This window comes from Branchiostoma belcheri, unplaced genomic scaffold (genome assembly GCF_001625305.1).
Source record: "Branchiostoma belcheri isolate BF01 breed outbred unplaced genomic scaffold, Haploidv18h27 scaffold7, whole genome shotgun sequence".
Lineage (NCBI taxonomy): Eukaryota > Metazoa > Chordata > Leptocardii > Amphioxiformes > Branchiostomatidae > Branchiostoma > Branchiostoma belcheri.
The window spans coordinates 5,094,999-5,115,132 of NW_017804353.1; the positions used below are offsets into that span (position 1 = coordinate 5,094,999).

The 20,134-nt window shown below is 46.1% G+C and overlaps 2 protein-coding genes across 2 annotated transcripts in view; one reads left to right on the forward strand and one right to left on the reverse strand.

Moving 5' to 3' along the window:
* The window catches only part of LOC109484479 (zinc finger CCCH-type with G patch domain-containing protein-like), a 101,236-nt gene that overhangs the window by 31,836 nt on the left and 49,266 nt on the right, over positions 1 to 20,134 (reverse strand). The window contains exons 9-10 of the mRNA XM_019787747.1: positions 6,530 to 6,573; positions 1,690 to 1,754 (exon numbers count right to left, since the gene is read on the reverse strand). Coding sequence (XP_019643306.1) covers positions 1,690 to 1,754; positions 6,530 to 6,573 — 109 coding nt within the window. The remainder of the gene's footprint in view (positions 1 to 1,689; positions 1,755 to 6,529; positions 6,574 to 20,134) is intronic.
* The window catches only part of LOC109484472 (tenascin-X-like), a 56,538-nt gene continuing 38,392 nt past the window's right edge, over positions 1,989 to 20,134 (forward strand). Inside the window, 7 exon segments of the mRNA XM_019787739.1 lie at positions 1,989 to 2,179; positions 10,198 to 11,383; positions 13,077 to 13,352; positions 15,234 to 15,593; positions 16,216 to 16,569; positions 17,362 to 17,459; positions 19,775 to 20,051. Of these exon segments, the coding sequence (XP_019643298.1) occupies positions 10,426 to 11,383; positions 13,077 to 13,352; positions 15,234 to 15,593; positions 16,216 to 16,569; positions 17,362 to 17,459; positions 19,775 to 20,051 (2,323 nt within the window). The 5' untranslated portion in view covers positions 1,989 to 2,179; positions 10,198 to 10,425.

Genomic DNA, 20,134 nt, shown 5'->3' on the forward strand with positions numbered 1-20,134 from the left:
CGACGTGTGCGGTGTTTTTTAACCCGTCAGAGCCAGACTGCCTGATTTGTGAGCATGTCTCCGTCAGTAACTTACAGTTGTATTTTTAGGACAAACACAAGAAGTCGTAAGTTATTAGGTCGTGTCGTGGCTGGAACTGGCAAACCGCGCCAGAAGCAGTGCCCTACAGAAACCTCTCCTCCCAGAGCAGCCCAGCGGGCTCAACTTACATCCACATCTGCTCCCTGTGTTACTCAATTTGACCTGCCATCATTCGGCCATTGTGTTGCTATGGCAAAGGCAAAGGCGAGACCACTGTGCGTCTGTGATAGCCTAACCAGCCTTACCAAACGATACTTACTACACTTGACGTTGAATTAGAAGTGGCATATTGTTGCACCTGTCTGACATTAATCCTTGTAACGCTATCCTCGGGAGTTATATTCCTGTTGCTCGGCTTACACAGCTTCAGGTGCTTAGTCTGTCCCTGTTAGTCCTTATCGGGACCAACAAGTAATGTTGTCAGTTAGTGGGAGGTGTGTTTGTGTGTATTCTACGTTGCCCTCTGGGCAATTGGAACACCGAACGTCTTCTCGACTTTAGACATGGGAATAGTTTTGCCTAGGCTACTGGAGGCCTGAAAAGACGTTGTTCCCATCCCTTTCCATAGCGTTAGTCTGGAATCCAGCCTTGTTATTAGCCTCCCATGGTTTTCCAGCGACTGACGCTAACAAGACTGGATTTCAGGCTACGGTAGGGTGTCTTGTATCCACAAACAAGGACATCCTGTGGTCTTTTGGAGAACTACGTAATAGTCAATTACCTTAATCGACATTTAATTGAGCGATTTCTCCGGGCGGTAAAATGCTTGCTTTGTAAATTGGTAGCTCTTATCCCAAGTGTTTTTCAACTACCAGCTTCATGCCGTCAACATTAACCATGTTATGGAATTGATTTCCCATGGTTTTCGCCAGCCAACAGGCCCGCGTTGGTACAACAGAACCGCAGGAAACAGGTGAGAGTGGGGGCCTGGAGGCCAGGGGCCTGCCGTGAAGGCTGGTGACACGGCAGAACTCGGGGTCAATAGTTCGAGACCATACCTGCGATCTCTCCAAAAGTCATCAGACTCATGTGGGATCTGAAAAAATGTTACAAATTGACCAATTTCAAGTAGATTGAATATCTCGCGCGACCAGAGCTCCAGAGAAGGCTCATGTACTGACTCACACAGTGACGACCTAGACTTTCTCTGCTAGCTAATTGTTCCATTTGCAATTTATTTTCGACCCCAAAGCCGATTACTGGACACTGGACCCAGACCTTTCTGCTCTGGCAACTTTCTTCGGACGCGGGTTCGCGAGTGTCGCTACAAATTAGGGATTGACATGATGTAGCAGCGATAAGACCTGGCGGCTACCTGTCTGAAGTTACTGAGGAAACAACCTTTGGGCCCTGGGGTCAGGTCCGTTCACCAGATCACCTGTGTTTGATCAACCATCATGAGAAAACGTCGATTGGACCGAAAATGGGGAATGAGGAAGACAATGCAGACTATTGTCTGTGTAATCTAGGATCGGCTTTCAAGTCATTTTCTTTGCTTCACTGTCCGGATTAAAATAACACTTTCGCTAGCAATTATTGTCAATGACTACATTGTATTGTATTTTTTTCTTTGGGGAGGGGGATATCCAAGTCTTCACGTGAACTTACCTGGCGGTAAAATGACGATAGGTACGGGCTCGACTCTTCCTTGTTCCCGCTTCCCCAGACCCTTCCTACAGAGAACAAGGAAAAAGAAACGAAGATTGATGATACATAAATCAGACGGAAATGAGTGCAGAAGATCCACACGAGACCAGTTTACCGTAGGTTAGCGGAAAGGCCACATTTCTCGACACGGGTTATTTGAGTCCGGTCCCCCCGTAGCCAGGGGGGAGACACCCGTGCGGCGCACATGTGGTCCGGCCTGAGGATCTGGTTTCCTCCACCAGCTATTTGTTGACCTAGACTGCTATGAATATTTATCATACAGAAGCCGAGCTTCGTGGGGAGAGGAAGGCACTCGGGGGTTCTCCCGTGCCCCGTTACTAGTGTTAGCTAACCCCACCGCTGTAAGCTCGCGAGTCGTACGGAATACAAGGGACAGGTTTTCCGCTGAGGGAGGACAGCTCTGCAGTTGTTTGGGGCCACGATTCTCTGGGTAACGTTCAGTTTTCTTCCTCTTGTATGTGTGGGTGGCTTCAGCCACTCGACATTGTGTACAGTGCCGAGTCATTTTGACCAACACGTTTACCTATCTGATATGCCTTTCGTCTACTCTGATTGATACGATGAGAGATCTGGACATTGAGAAGGTGTCAGATGAGTTTAGTTTTGTTCAGACAGGCTGTTGAGCTCGCATGTTTCCTTCATAATTTGTAGCTTGGCAGTGTGGCTAGTATGAGGTTGTTTCAAGGATGCCGTTGCCAATATAGCGTGCTGGTCTAAATATAGATGTAGTTGGGAGCTTGATATATACGGTGGGCATGATATATACTGTACAGCATGTTGTGATATTTATGGCGGGTGAACTTCTTGACGCTTGGCCTGAACATACTAGTCCTGTGGTAGAGCGCGGGAAATTTCTGGGCGTCCCTTTCCCAGTGTGTATAATGTACATGTATAAGGATAGGAAGTGGACAATAGTCCCATGTGTGACGACTAGATAGTAGATAGTGCATACATCGAACTCTTTACATTGCTGTGATTTAGTCCTAATGTTGATATCGTCTGGCATTTAATGTACGGTACACAATGTAACATCCGAAATCTGAACATGCATATTTGCCGATAACAAGCATGCCTAATTAGGATTTTCGGCACAGGGGGCATTCCACTACTTTTACTTTCACGAGAAAGAGGAGTGACATGTGTAGAGATTACTGAACAGATTGGATTAGACTTTCGTTTTGACTGGATATGTAAAAGTTTGACGCAACGTAGGTTTCTATAGTGGACGTTTAGTAGGCATTCTGTCGGGCTACTAAAGTTTCTTCAGTGAGTAGAAGCAGGAAACTTCTGTTTTAGATAAAGCCGCGGGAGCCTGCAGGCTGGTGATGGAAAAAGCTGCGGTTTTGTCGGGTTAACATCACGAAGATCCTCCCGACAGTACCCGGGGTGTTCTACCGGTCCATCTGGCACAGTCCCGCCCATTTACCACAGATCTCACTCTCCGATTTGCACAATTAGGAAGCAACCCTTCCCCTTGGAGCAATTTCACATTTTTTGACGGGTTTATTTTTGTAGTATCGCCCTTTCCCTCTCTCTAAAGCCAGGGGCGGGAACCGCAAAGTTCTGGATCAAAAGGTTAGGGAGCAGGTACTGTGGTGGAGGGGCGGTCTCACCGAACTGTTGCAAGTTTCAACTTAATAGGAAACAGACGGGCCAGGGTGGACAGGGGAAGGCCTTCTGAAGTCCTGATGACCAACTTTACCAAAAGTAACCGTATAGCCACCATACAGGGACGCTGATTGATGGAAGCTGCATTAAAAGAAATTTGGTCACTAAGCTCACCAGAAATGCTGAGGCGACGTACATCCGTGAGGTGATAGAAGATGTAGAGGGTGGTAATACAAGGCGCCTCTTTTCTTTCGCCAAGTCTGCCTTAGGCAAGGCCTCCACCGGCATCCCGGCTCTGCAAGCCGGGGCCGACATCATAGAAACACCTGAGGACAAAGCAAATGCCCTCAACAACTTCTTCATCCAACAAACTGACCTTGACGACAGAAACGACCCCGCTCCCACTTTCCAGCCCAGCATTATCCCCGAAACAATCCTAGACACAATCCAACTGACTGAAGATGAGGTACGGCAGCAACTCAAAACCCTAAAGACCGGAAAATCATGCGGCCCGGATGATATCACTCCATACCTCCTAAGACAGGTAGCAGACACCATATCTGCACCCCTGACACGGCTCTTCAACACATCACTTACCTTCGGACAAGTCCCTTCTGGTTGGAAAGAGGCTAATGTAACGCCTATCTACAAGGCCGGAGACCGCCACCATGCAAATAACTACAGACCAATTTCTCTGCTCAACACAATCCCAAAAGTGCTGGAAACACTAGTAAATAAATACCTAATGCAACAAATCACTCCGATATTGTCCCAGCACCAGAGCGGATTCAGGACCAAGGACAACACCACGCTTCAACTGGCCCGCCTGGTAGATGAATGGACCAGGGCAATGGACAGAGGGGAAGTCGTGGGATGTGTTTTCCTTGACCTGAGGAAAGCTTTCGACAAGGTCTGGCACAAAGGTCTCCTTGCCAAACTATGTGCCCACGGAATACGCGGACCTATCCTCCAATGGTTCCACAGTTATCTATCCGAAAGGCGACAACGTGTGGTCATACAGGGCGGAACATCTGAATGGAAATCGCCCCTTGCCGGCGTCCCCCAAGGGTCCGTTCTTGGGCCCACCCTGTTCATCCTGTATATCAACGACATAACATCTTGTTGTACACAGTGTTCTCCTAACTTGTTTGCTGATGATACTTCACTGTCCACCAGTAACAGGTCAATCCAATGTGTAGTCACCTCACTTAACAGAGACCTGTGCTCTGTATCAAACTGGCTCACACAGTGGAAACTCGAAGCAAACAGGGATAAGTGCAAGGTGATGTACATCACAACTCGTAACATCCCAAGGCCCCTTGTACCAGTCACTCTGGGTGGAACTACCCTGGAAGTTGTTGCTTGTTACAAACATCTAGGTGTCACCTTAACGAACACACTCTCCTGGTCCAAGCACATCGATACAATTTCCACCAAGTCAAGACGATCTGCTGGCCTACTGTGTGCACTAAGAAAGAAGGTGCCAAGTGACATCCTACTCAGGCTATATAAGACCATTACACGACCTGGCCTTGAGTATGCCAACATCGTCTGGGCGGGACTCACCAAGAGCGACGAACGGAAACTGGAGTCTGTACAATACCAAACTGTCAGACTGATCAGTGGACAACATGGACTCCCTTATCCCTCCTACCAAACCTTGTACACCCAACTGTCCCTTCCATCACTACAGTTTAGACGGAGATTCCATACCGTCACCACCCTGTACAAGCTCCTTAACGGCCACTGTCCGCCACACCTCCAAACCCTGATACCCAGAACCCGTGCATCTGCTACTGAGTCTCGCTATCCCCTCAGGAACAGCAACCACCTGACTGTTGAACTTGCCAAAACCACCAGAGGCCAGAGAACATTCTTTCACCGAGCAACGTCACTCTGGAACACTCTCTCCAATGACGCTCGCAATGCCACCACTATTGCCTCCTTTAAAAGGAAGCTATGGGACTCTCTAGGCGACCCTTATAAGCCTTAGGTGTATGACCCTGACCTCTCCACGTTAATGTAATGTATTGTATTGTTGTATCGTGCGTGTCAATGTTTGTCCTGTCGGCAGGGCAAGCCCTTAATAATAGCCACCTGGCTAGTTGGGCTGCCCTGGCCGTACAATCTGTCTTTTTACGGCCAAACGAATAAAGAAAAAAAAGAATAAAGAAAGCTGCATTAAAAGCTAATCCAAGCCGATTCCTACCCCATGGCACGAGGGGCGAAGGTCTTAACTTTAAGTTTAACAAGATGGAAACATGAGGTGGCAGACATTAGCAAACAGAGCAGCGGACAAGTAACATCAGCGCCGCAGACGGCAGGAATCTAGCGGGGTGCTGCCGTCCGCGTCAGAAATGGCGCTGTTTGTCCACAAGGCTCTAAAAAGACAACCGAGAGCATGCAAATTTGAAAGAGAAGAGTCTGCGTCTGGTGAAGATCCGTACGGCACACAGCGGTACACCGCGTGTTGGGAACCGGATCTGTCAGTCAACAGCCCAACCGTGAGAACAGGCCCGAGACTTGTTTGTTTACATCGCTGATGAGCAGTTTGGCCTTGTCGGCCTGTCATTTGTGCAACTTAATCAAAACCACAGGCATGTTTCTTCAACATTTAACCTTTTTTGATACCCGTATAGTCATTGCCAGAACGACCCGTTGTGGCAATGGCTATACAGACGTTTGGTAAACGTACTATAAGTTGTTTCCGTTTTTAGAGTTATGACAGATGGGTTCTGTGCCCTGTACCTTGTATGTTATCACAAAATCATGTTTGATGTCCGTAGACTTGTTTTGACTGGTGACGCTTATGTATTTTTGTTTCACTTTTCACAACAAATGTGCGCTTCATGGTCAAAACAATAATATCCCATGGAAAGAAACCCTTTTATCACGGCTATTCTACCATGGGAATTTTAAACATTTAAAATATTGTTTAAAGGTGAGAAAAGGGAATACGATATTCTTCATCAAAACGCGTCTAAATTCAGAACCATAAGCAATAAATAAACTTTTACAGCATATATAAATGTCACTTCTGGCAGTGATGAGTAGTTACGACAAGCGTTCTACATGACATCCTTGCCCTCCGACCTCTTGCGGTGTCCGGGGGTATTTCACAGTTCAATGTCGGCGTGCAGAAGGCGGGTAACAACAAATAGAACCCACTCACCCTATTTGGTAGCCCATCTTGGCCATGAGCCTGGAGCCTACGCCCTGTGGGAGCGGAAGAGAAGAGAAGCGGTGTTAGTTCAGTAAAACCAGTGTTAGTTCACATGTGGACGTTCATTGTGGCTCAGATGATGGGTTTGTTGTCCTGCCCTGACGGGTACAAGGCGCTGGTCAAGTTTATGACCTTTTATGCACGGGGAGCCTCGCCTGCTATAATAAGAGACGGCAAGAAGTCATACACATTATGGCAAAAGTACAAAGTTCCGGATTACAAGCATTGGCTGGCTCTAGAAGACAAAGTCGACTTGCCAAAACTAAAAACAGCTGCCAAACTTCCCGTCCATAAATTATTTGTCAGAACTGTACTCGTCCGGCTTAATGAAAGGAAAACAACTGGCTAAACACAGACTCTCGTGGGAAAAAGCAGCACAGTGTGGTGGTCTGAGAAAAAAAAAACGAACATCGCTGCAATACAATCTTGGCTTCTTTTCCCTTGTAGATACTAGGCGTTCTAATTTCTAGTTTGTGACCCCAAACTGCCATATCCTGCATCAGAGTACGTAAATAAAAGGCAAAGAGGTAGATATTGGATTAGCCATATGTCCTGTAATGGGTAAAGTGAGGGGTAAGAGTAGAGTACAGTTAAGTCGTCAGTCATGCAAGAAATATATATATACGGTATTTTATATATTCTTCAACACGTTAACGTTATCGCCAGTAAAAGGGATAGAGGAGGCCTGTTCCCCCTGCCCTTCATCTTGTGTCGTCTTGACATCTGTTCTAATGACATCTATCTCGTACTAACAACACAGGAGACGGGCTGTCGGCAGGTCCTTTCGTTATGTGTGGCCCCATAAAGTCAATCACTATCAGTGCAGACCTGTTGGAGAAAATCCCACGGCTTAAAGACGGAGTTAAATCATTCCAAGGAGACAGTTTGCACTACATCTTCTCTTCTCACATAGCTTTGTTTAGATCCTCCTGTGGATAGGGACTAGGGACAGGCTTAGCCGTTATGCAAGCTTATCTGTACAAGAATGCCAAGCACGAAAATCACTTTCAATTAGCTCGAAATTAAGCTGAACTAATCCCGCTGTTACGTTACCATAAGTTGGTGACAGCGATACTACTCATGCCCTTATCGAGTATTTTACACATGGCGATAGAAAGGCATGTGTAGATCATGCCTAACGCTCTTTCACTTATTGTGTAGACAAATGTTGACATATCATTAGCGTCTTGTTGTAGATATTTGTATGTTGGTTGACAGCTGTGGTGGAGGTGTGTTTTGTTTAATTGCTTGGAGAGTCTTGACCTTTATCTATTGTATTTTGTTTTTTGGAAAATGAGCCAAGACACGTTAGGCACAGGTACCGTTTGTAGTGGAACTTCTAACGGGTTTTTCCTGCATGGGTAGCCTGTAGCCAATTGCCCGTGTACTTGAGTCATGGGTTAGGCTAGCCTAAAATTCAGCCATGTTGTTGATAGCTATAGGTTCGCTCCTAGAAATTCCAATTTTTCGGGGGAGTGGACCATAACTAAGAAGGCTGAATTTTAGGCAAATACTAACATTGTATTCTATTTCCAATTATGTCCTACCGACATGGTAACCGCCTGAAAATGTTTGTTTGTCTGCAAATATACAAGAAAATACTTTCCCTGGGACAAGGACCGGGAGTTGTCCTGTCGTTTTCTTTGCTTTGATAAGATATAATTAGCTCCATGTTCAGGGAGCTCCCGGGAAGAAATACTGTACTTTCATCAACGCGCCCTCATTATGAGTAATTATGAAAATATAAGACTTTCGAAACACACGATTCTCAGAGACATCTGTACAGCAGTTCTGTCGTTAATGACGGAAAACCGTCATAGCTAATTTCCTTCTAAAAAGTGTCTACTTCGCCTTCAGCGATCCATCGAGTAAAGAACATCTGGCGGCGCGAGTACAGCTATATTTTCCTTGTGCTTTTTTTTTGTATCACTGAATGATTGCTTGATCGTCGTAATTTCAACCTTGTCATGCCATCAGCTATTCAGTTCGCCATCAAAATTTAGCTCTGGGTTGACGTCAGACTAGCCAAGGCAATCATAAATTTACTCCCTAACTTTGCTTTGTTAACTTAAAAAAAACTTTCCATGTTATATGATACTATAAGTTTCTATATGTAGACCACAATATAAACCATGGCTTGTTTTCTTCGTTACGTGTGTCATTGACGTCGACAAGAGCAAGTCTACACTACGAAAACAAACAGTAGTTGCCGCGGTGTGCAGCCCTGCGAGCCAGGATCATCCCCCTCCCCCAGCTGCCCTGCACACACCGACCTGTAAATAATCATCGGCACGTCAGCGAAAAGACCAATATTTTACTAGCAACCGCCGGCGAAACCAAATTGGGAGCAGGAGTTGTTATGTCTGCACGGCCCGCGGACACATGGGAACGGACACGGTGGGAACTCGGAGTTGCTTCAAAAGCTCGGTGCTCAGAAAAAGTGGAACAGATTACACGTAAGAAGCGTGTCGTTCGAGATTTCTGTGATGCGAAATTAATTGATTCAACGGGACTATGGTCATCCCTGTTGAAAATTATTCATAGACTACGTGACTTAAAAAAAAGTATGTCACAAATTATCGTCCACCATCTTTATCGAAGACACACCCTATTCACCTCATCATCAACAAGACGAAAATACCGCTGAATTAGAAAGAATTACCTATTCAATTAAAAAATAGTTTTTGCTACTCTGACAAAATCGACGAGGCATCGTAACCTTCAACTTCAAAGCAAATCCCTTTTAAAAGATAACGGATCCGATAACGACATTTTAGATGTAACGATACATCTGGTCACGGTCAAATGCATATAAACTTCTATGTACATTCTCCGTCCTTGCGGAACCCTGTACTGTACAGAAAACTGGAGCGATTACAAGCTCCATAACAGTTGGATTTACCGACAGAATCTTTCAATTGAACCACGGAAAGCACGCCAAAGATAGTGAGTACATCTTAATCCTATGAACGAGACACCGCGGGTATTCCAGAAAGTCTTCAATGATGATCGACTACCTAGTACCACATTTGAGACGAGGCAGGCGCTGGTTAAACCCGGGATCAGTTCTTCCGTCTGGCATTACCTAACCCCAACGGATTGCTGTAGATATTTGATAGCACCATGGTCATTGTCAAGGCCTCATTACGATCAAGTGTAAGGTTACAGTTATCGTCGGGGGAAATCACACGACTGTGTGATGGGAAGTGTGTCGTTCCCTGGCCGGTATCAGGTTTGGTCAAACAATTATCGTGGTCAAATGTTGGTCTTAATTCTTAATCCCTGTTAGTAAAAATGTGTACCCTGTACATGCTGTGCACGAGGTCAACTTCTTCAGATACGAGGCGATATTCTGTTACTTTCATGCTGTTCTGAACGGTGCGGATCCCGACAACGCACTGCACCCTTCCCGTGACCCAGCTCCCGACTTGCCATCTTGACTAAGATCCTTGATTCTTCAATAAATTTCCCAAGGCCTGTAAGTCGTTTGGGAAAATTACACGTGGATCTGCTTTACCCATGCGCGCTAACCCTCTCCCGTTGACCCAAATTGACCTGTATCAAGTGGAATGTCATCCTGCTGGAATTAATACGAAACTTCTATCTTTGATCTGCAGGTAGAGAAATCCAACACAGACGCAGGCCAGGGCTGTCATCGGCAACTGCGACGTCTTCGCCAATAGAGTCCAGAAGCCGACGGAAGCTCAGAAACACCTGCTGAGGATTTCTTATTCATGCCCATTCTGGGCTGGATGGACCTGTAGTGCTGCGAGTGATATCACAAGCCAACGTTTGTATCATTTCGTGTTCAGTGGATTCCTTGAACTCGAGACTGCTGCTTCAACATGGGAGGATACGCGGCGATTGTTGCGGTCCTGTTGAGTACATTGCTAAGATGCGGGAATACGGTTCCTGTTCAGGGGGATTCACAAAGTGTGGCGAACGCTTCCAAGCCGATCATCTCTACTGCTAGCGTCAACACCCCCGCCGGTGGGATGGTCTTCAACCATGTTTACAACATCAACGTGCCGCCGGTGCTGTGCGCCAGAGGCGGCGCCGACGGGCAGGTGACGAAAACGTCGGGCACGGTGGAGGTGGGAGAGGGCGGCGACGGCGCGCCGTTCCTCGCCAACACCTTCGTGCCAGGCGGTGGAAGCGGAGGATGCTGCAACAACAACGGCGGCGGAGCCGGCGGGGATTTGTTGAACGGGGAGACGGGATCTCTGGTCACGGCTCTGCAGGAAAGCACGGAGGATCTCAAGAAGCAACTCGCGGAGCTGCTGAAGGAGTTCGAGCAGTTCAAGCAGTCATGTGGATGCGTCGGAGCACAGGGCCAGCCCGGCGTTTGCGACCCGACGTGCAAGTACGGGAAATGCGTGAACGGCAGGTGTGTGTGCGACGAGGGCTTCACAGGTGACGACTGCTCGGAGCGTGCCTGTCCTGACAACTGCAAGGACCGCGGCGACTGCGTCAACGGCGTCTGCGTCTGTAAACCTGGATTTACCGGGGCCGATTGTTCGCAGAGAGCGTGTGTGCCCGACTGTGGGGACCGCGGCCGCTGCGTGGATGGCGTGTGCCAGTGCGAGCCAGGGTTCGAAGGCCCCACCTGTACGTCCCGTTCGTGCCCAGGTAACTGCATGGGCAGGGGAGTATGTGTCGACGGAGTCTGCCAGTGCGAGCCTGCCTTTACCGGCCCGGATTGCTCTTCACCCAGCTGCCCCAACGACTGTTTCGGCAGAGGTGTTTGTGTCGACGGCGTGTGCCAGTGCGAGCCCGGCTACTTTGGCGAGAACTGCGCAGCAGGTAGGTCTCTCAAATATCCTTCTCTGTGGGTGTTTATCCCCTGAAAATCCCACCAACATGTGCCACATGCCCACGGCCCGTACCGCCAGCACGGCCACTGATCCCCCTGATGGACGGCCTGCCTGTTTTGTTATCATTAATACCAATAAGGCGGGATCAGGGCCTGGAATCAGACACGGCTAGGAATTGAGACACAATCTCGGTCCCCCGCTGGGCAGTGACAACCGGGGTAAGATGAGGACGGAGTGACAGTAGGGCCAGTCTGTAGGGCCATGGTACCAGTACTATACGGGAGCGACAATTGATTGCCATGGAATTTAGGACTCGCTCAGCTAGTAAGCTAAAGGGCAGAATCTCGGTCACCCGAAGCCAAAAGGGTGTAAAAAAAACCACTCATTCCGGCAGTTTTCGCTAGTCTCGAGACGGCAGTATCAGTATAAATCAGTTGGAGGTACCGTTAGTAGCACTTGACTTGTTCCTCAGACCACACCGCAGCCCAGTAGCTATAAACAGATCTAAACAATGTCTGTGGGGTTAGATTGACCTTTGATGAAGGTCATGAGTAAGCTGACATACTCTATAAATGATGTAGCCAATTATAGAAATGAATACTCGGAAACGTATCCTCTATCGTTAATTTGTACACTTTTTCCATTTTAGCACCTTTTTCTACCAGAGATTCGTTTTCCATTCAAGCTCGTTTTTTCGGTGATGTTACAATCTCTACAGTTAGATGTAGTATTGCCAGCGGCCATTCAGCACTTTCATGGCCATAAATACATGTTGTGGACAGAAGATCCCTCTTCGGTTTGTCCAAATGTAATAAAATACAACAAAACACCCACTTGAACCTGTCACATGCACAACAGGTGCATGGGTCGCAGCCTCTATGATGTCCTGACCCCTAGTGAGTAACGTCACACGTCAACAAGACAAATGCTCTTCGTTCGTAGTAATTGATTAATGAGAGCTAAATTTGTGCATGTTTGGTTCGATGGTGACATCGCTTCAATTCAACAGAGCCCACCCATGCATAGAGCATGTCAGGCTTCTGATGACGAAACTGGGCTGTCCCAGAGCCACGTGTGTAGCTCAGTAGAGTTCACATGGGGATACATGTACCCAGTGAACTGTTGGTAAGGACAAGTGTGACAAGTGGCCACACAGAGAGTTTCTCAATATTTCTCGAGTGCCGTTAGCATGCTTATCGTCTCAGTTGCCACGTATCTGTTCCACGTCTTGAACGAAAATAAACACTACGCGACTGGATGTCATACAGTACCCTTCTACGCACTTTCCTGGAGTATATATATAGTTCTTAGATTTGTCAATGTCTCTCTGAACAGAAAAACAAGATATCAATCAATGTACATGTGTTGACATTAACCTGTCTGATATTTGGACAAAGTTCATATGCTCGTTAAAGAAATCCAACAAGCAGGTCTTTTATTGGAAAAAATCTACTGTCGAAACTTCTTTGGGCCAACCAAAGCAAGCTATACCTATATCGTGTGAACACTTTCACGATTGCGAGACGTATATATGATTTTGAACTTCAAGTCAGCTCCAGAGACGTTATTGATAGAACGTAGTACTTTACAAGATGACCAGCTGCTTTGAGTCTAAGTTGGTCACTTAAATCTTGAGAATATCCTTGTGTCAACTGAGTTGTTCTCATGTTCCCAACACGCAGAGCTCACCGTACCGGCGCCCATCTCGGGTGTCTTCACCAGGGACATCACCATCAACTCCGTCTTCATCGGCTGGGTGGAGGAGGACTACGTGGACAACTACCTCCTGGAGTACCGCCGCACCAACGAGCTCAACGGCTGGAACGAGATCGAGGTGTTCGAGCCCGGCTACACGGTGACGGGCCTGGCCTCCGCCACGGAGTACCAGTTCCGCGTGTCCGGAGTCAACGCCAAGGGCAGAGGCGAACCCAGCGACGTGGTGGAGGTCGCCACGAAAGGTAAGCACAATGAACGATAGACGTACGCGCGACGCTTGGAGATGTGCAGGTTCTTGCATTCCCTTTTTTCCACAGGAAACAATTGTACGGGAAGCGCCTTCTTTGTGCAACGCCACGTTTACATTATATCGTAGGACATAATCGCGTTGCGCATACATTGCCCTGTCTTTGCTCATCGTTGTCAACATTATAGTATGCGCCAGGATGACAACATGCAGAGACTCCGTACTAATACGAGAGTATACTTCGGAGGTGATTACCTGACTTGATTTGGTCATGAATGTCTTTGCATGAATTTTCTTATTTTCTGCGTATTACATGGTGCACTAAATATGCTTTTCATTTTAGGGTCTCTTTCCTCATCTTAACTCTTAGCAGGTGTAACGTTACATCGTGCAGGAATGCAGGAATACAGAACGCGGAATCACCCAACATAGCAACCAACATAAGGAGTTTGAGTTCAACAGAATTCAGTGGGATGGAAATCTTCATTTCCCTTTTCTCTCCATGTCAATGTTGTTACACCAATTACTTTTTATACCCAAATTATGCAAACGTTATACCTTACTTTCTATCCTATCCATGTAAGAAGGCATACAAGCATTTCCAGTCCTCCAGAAATGAATACTGACAAAGTTCCAAATACAACGGCCCCCAACAGAAGCCAAACCCACCCTGCTCGTTTCACACAGCACCGGGTAACCGATAAACAGAGCTGTTTGAGCAGGTTTTACTGTCTGTTTTGAGGTCAAGAAAGGTTTCAGCTCACGGAAAGGCCATTGACACCACTTCGATTTTATGTAGGGTACAGACGTCACAGGAGGAGCCATTGGAGCGCCTGCAATGCTGTATAATCGTTTGAAAGCAATAACGGTCAATAGTAATGACTTTCCTTATTGTAAAAAAAGATATACACCTGCCCATAGTTGTAAGGTGTTGATTGGTTAGTAGTGGATACCACTTTCGTACAAAGTTGGAAAAGCCATAGTATGTGGCCATAATACGTCTGATATTTGCCATGCATTTGGCAAAGCATGATATCTTGGGGTTCAAGTTACATCGGTTGCCTTTGTAATATAACTTCCCATCTGCCTCTTGTTATAGGAAGGTTTATGAGCAAGGCTAGGCAGCAAACCCCAAGCCAACTCAGTACTACTCTAGGTCACTTCCACAGAAAACCAGCACACTATAGTATTTTGCCAGTGCTCAGTTCTCAAGGATATGTTTATGGCTAGACACAGTAAGCACTCTACTGGGAGTCAACAAGCTTCTGATAGTCTCATATGGTGTTAGCACAGGATGGTTCCCTCACCAAAACACAGAATACTTCACATTTCAGGCTAGGCTACTGATGGCTCTATCGGCAAATGTGAAACAGAACACCAAAAGCTATTAACATGGGGCCATCCTCTCAATTTGACCTACATCATTCAAGGTCACAGTATGATCAGCTTCCCTACAGGGTTCAGAGCAGATATGACTGTTTTAGTGGTCTGGAAGCAGGACAGAGTGAACAATTTAGGTTGAGAAGACAAATGTTCAAGATGGAACAACAACATTCATCATCATCAATCTTTGACCTCAGCATCTCACAGCTATGACACTTGTTTGGAGACCCAAAGATCAACTGCTTTGTTGCTTTTTGCTTGCCATTTGTATGAAGAGAATATTTTTCACATGGATCAAAGAGGCCTGAAAACTTTCTCTAAAAGAAAAATGTAATATCTTATGAAAGCTAAATGCTCTGCAACATGCCACAGTAAGAGGTTGACATTGTGACAACTGTTACATGCACCAACACACATGTACACCAGCTGAATTGATACTTATAAATACTTGTCTGATTGTCCAGTTGTTGACCAGAAATGTGTGCTTTTGAAGGGCCAGAGTTATTCGACCCCAGCCCTCCGCGGGACGCTCGCGGCCATTCCGTGGATCCTTACAGTGCCATTGTGCAGTGGAAACCACCCGTCAACGGATCCGCCGTCATTTCCGGGTACAGGTTGATCTACCAGCGGGGAGATGACGGTCCTCTTCAACACGTTGACATGAATAAACCAATGAACTTTTACTACGTCTTGCAAAACGTGTCTCCAGACTCGACGTACAACATGTGGATTGAACCATACAGCCCTGGGGGTCGTGGGCCTCAGAGTGAACGTTTCGTCGTATACACGATGGCCGCAGGCGGTGGTGGGACTGTTCCTCGCCCGGAAACGGGTACTGACAAAGACTCAGGTGGTAAGGGAAAAATTTTCACATGCGTGATCTTGCATCATCAATGTCCACGTACATTCACTGCATGTGAGCAGACAAACCAGCCACTGAGGACACAACACTTGCACAGACTGAACAAGTGGAGATGGAGCAATGGCATCCACCATGACATCTTCTTCACATGAATTCTACTAGCGCCAGCAAACGAATAAAAACTTGTATGTGATGCACTTGACAGCAACACGAGGCCATACATGCACAGAGCAGTACCCTTCTTCATACAAAAACAATGACATTACACAGAGTGACAGCAGTTGCTTTCACAGTTGTGCTGCACATTGCTCACAGCTACATGACGTACTTTTGCGAGTCTTGCGCAGTGTCCACACAATTGTGGCAGTCTTCGTGTCAACACAAACATGGCAATGATGCGGACAGTTTTCAGCTTTTCACATTGACAAATGCTAAAACACAGAAGCTACATTACAGAGTTGCACAGAGAAATTCTTCCGTTGAATACTCCACCACTCACTCTGTCAGGTTTCTTTATATTTCCAGCATGAGCACTTTTGTTCCATCTGATGTCTAGTAGAATCTGTCTAATAGGAATTTTAGATACTAGTGTTAATGATAAAATTATCTACTTAACAAAACACCATCAACCCAGGTGCTCCTGTGGGATTGAGTGGACAACCTGTAGATCCTTACAACATTCGTGTGGAATGGCAACCTCCCACTAACCCTACAGATGACATCCAAGGGTACAAACTGCAGTACCAGAAGCCAGGAGACAGATACCCACAAACTGTGAACATGGGCAACCCACCTGATCGTACATATATCCTGCGAGAAGTGTCTCCAGACACACAGTACAACATGTGGGTGACTCCGTATGGTCCTAGAGGTGACGGACCTCAGAGTCAACATCTTACAGTACAAACTCAGCCTGTAGAAGGTCCAGGGACTGGCCCAGGAACAGGCACTGATTGGAGACCAGGTGGTAAGGAACAGCTTCATTGGCACTGGACAGTGAGATTACATTTTGGCACTGACATCACTGGACAGAGGTATCTCATTTTGGCACTGACATCACTGGATAGTGGGATCATATCCATCCTTAGACTTGGTCCATATAGTAAGACAGTAACTTGAGTAAGTCAATAATATGATAGGTTCCTTCACAGCATTTGGACAGCCACTCATCACATTGGAACACTTGCACAGACAGCAGGAGACAACATTTGCTGACAAGTACTCTTTGCTCTTCTGCAGCTTCTTTGAATGTTGCTTTAGTTACATGTTTTTTTGTAGTCTTGTGTCTCACAAGAGTTTGCTTTCTTTAGTACAAAATATGATTGTGCACAAACAACTTATACTGGTATGGAATTTGCATTTAGCTGACATTTCTCAAAGGCTTGTACACAAGTCCTGTCAGTTCTTTGGTGGAGAAGTAGTTCTTTTCAGTTTGCTGTTGAATAGAATCTACCTACCAGGTATCTTTGTCATGACAAATGATATAATCATCTGCATTTTAAGGACAAGAAGTTGTCAACCCTGGTGCTCCAATTGGAGTTAGTGGACAACCTGTAGATCCTTACAACATCCGTCTGCAGTGGCAACCTCCAACTAACCCTACAGATAACATCCAAGGGTACAAATTGCAATATCAGAAGCCAGGAGACAGTTCCCCACAAACTGTGAACATGGGCAACCCACCTGATCGTACATACGTCTTACGAGGAGTGTCTCCAGACACACAGTACAACATGTGGGTGACACCGTATGGTCCTAGAGGTGACGGACCTCAGAGTCAACATCTTACAGTACAAACTCAGCCTGTAGAAGGTCCAGAGACCGGCCCAGGAACAGGCACTGATGGGAGACCAGGTGGTAAGGAACAGCTTCATTGGCACTGGACAGTGAGATCTCATTTTGCCACTGACATCACTGGACAGAGGTATCTCATTTTGGCACTGACATCACTGGATAGTGGGATCATAACCATCCATGTAGACTTAGTCCATATGGTAAGACAGTAAGTCAATAATATGATAGGTTCTTTCACAGCATTTGGACAGCCACTCATCACATTTGAACACTTGCACAGACAGCAGGAGACAACATTTGCTGACAAGTACTCTTTGCTCTTCTAGCAGCTTCTTTGAATGTTGCTTTAGTTACATGTTTTTTTTTGTAGTCTTGTGTCTCACAAGAGTTTGCTTTCTTTAGTACAAAATATGATTGTGCACAAACAACTTATACTGGTATGGAATTTGCATTTAGCTGACATTTCTCAAAGGCTTGTACACAAGTCCTGTCAGTTCTTTGGTGGAATCTACCTAACAGGTATCTTTGTCATGACAAATGATACAATCATCTGCATTTTAAGGACAAGAAGTTGTCAACCCTGGTGCTCCAATTGGAGTTAGTGGACAACCTGTAGATCCTTACAACATCCGTCTGCAGTGGCAACCTCCAACTAACCCAACTGACGACATCTATGGGTACAAGTTGCAATATCAGAAGCCAGGAGACAGTTCCCCACAAACTGTGAACATGGGCAACCCACCTGATCGTACATACGTCTTACGAGGAGTGTCTCCAGACACACAGTACAACATGTGGGTGACACCGTATGGTCCTAGAGGTGATGGACCTCAGAGTCAACATCTTACAGTACAAACTCAGCCTGTAGAAGGTCCAGGGACTGGCACTGAGGGGAGACCAGGTGGTAAGGAACAGCTTCATTGGCACTGGACAATTGGGTCACTGACATGACATGACACAATGGGATCTCATTTTGGCACTGACATCACTGGACAGTGGGTTCATAATCATGTAGACATAGTCGTCAATGATGTCACAGGTTCATTCACAATCACAGCATTTGGACAATCAGACATCACTTTGGAACACATGCACCAACAGGAGTATGCACAGACAGGAGGAGACAGCATTTGCTGACAAGCACACTTTGATCTTCAGCACTTATATATACACATGTATGTTGCAGCAGCTTCTTTGAATGTTGCTTCAGTTAGTCTGATGTATTTTCATATCACAAGAACTTTTTCTTTAGTAGTTCATATGATTGTGCATATACAGTATACTGGCCATGGTCTGGGATTTGCATTTACCAGTAGTTGACATTTTTCAACTGTTTGTACACAAGTCCTGTCAGATCTTGGAGAAGTTATTTTCAATCTGCTGTTGAATAGAATCTACCTAACAAGTATCTTTGTTATGACAATTAATACATTCATCTACATTGAAGGACAAGATGTTGTCAACCCTGGTGCTCCAATAGGAGTTAGTGGACAACCTGTAGACCCTTACAATATCCGTCTGCAGTGGCAACCTCCAACTAACCCTACGGATGACATCCAAGGGTACAAACTGCAATATCAGAAGCCAGGAGACATATACCCACAAACTGTCAACATGGGCAACCCACCTGATCGTACATATATCTTGCGAGGAGTGTCTCCAGACACACAGTACAACATGTGGGTGACACCGTATGGTCCTAGAGGTGATGGACCTCAGAGTCAACATCTTACAGTACAAACTCAGCCTGTAGAAGGTCCAGGGACTGATGGGAGACCAGGTGGTAAGGAACATCTTCATTGGCACTGGACAGTGGGATAACATTTTGGCACTGACATCATCACTGGACATCGGGATCACATTTTGGCACTGACATCACAGAACATTGGGGTCACAATCATATAGATATAGTCATCATGTTCAGTCATGGACAGACAAGCATCACTATGGAACAGGCAATGCTTATACACAGACAGGACATCTTGCCTTGCTTTACAGAATTGCAGACATCCTACACCCCTCTGTTTACACATTCCACTTCAACCTCCTACACAATGGGGCATTGGCTGCTGCTTTGAAAGTTGCTTTGTCCTTTGCATTTTATATGCTAGTCACAGCAGTTTGTCTTCTTCGGTTCTCACAATAGATCAGTGAATGAATGTGCATACCTTGCATAATATTATTGCCATGAAAGTTCTATGATGGAAAAGTACTTCTTATGAATCTGCTATTGAGTAGAATCCATTTAATAGGAATCTTTTTTGATAGTGATGGATAATATTTAAACCATCTACATTAAAGGACAAGAAGTTGTCAACCCTGGTGCTCCAGTGGGACTTACTGGACAACCTGTAGATCCTTACAACATTCGTGTGGAGTGGCAACCTCCAACTAACCCAACCGACACAATAGCTGGTTACAAGTTACAATATCAGAAGCCAGGAGACAGTTCACCACAAACTGTGAACATGGGCAACCCACCTGATCGTACATACATCTTGCGAGGAGTGTCTCCAGACACACAGTACAACATGTGGGTGACACCGTATGGTCCTAGAGGTGACGGACCTCAGAGTCAACATCTTACAGTACAAACTCAGCCTGTAGAAGGTCCAGGGACAGGCCCAGAAACAGGCACTGATGGGAGACCAGGTGGTAAGGAACAGCTTCATTGGACTGTCAATGCACTGGACAGTAGTGGGGTCTCGATTTTGGCACTGGCATCACTGGGTAGTGGG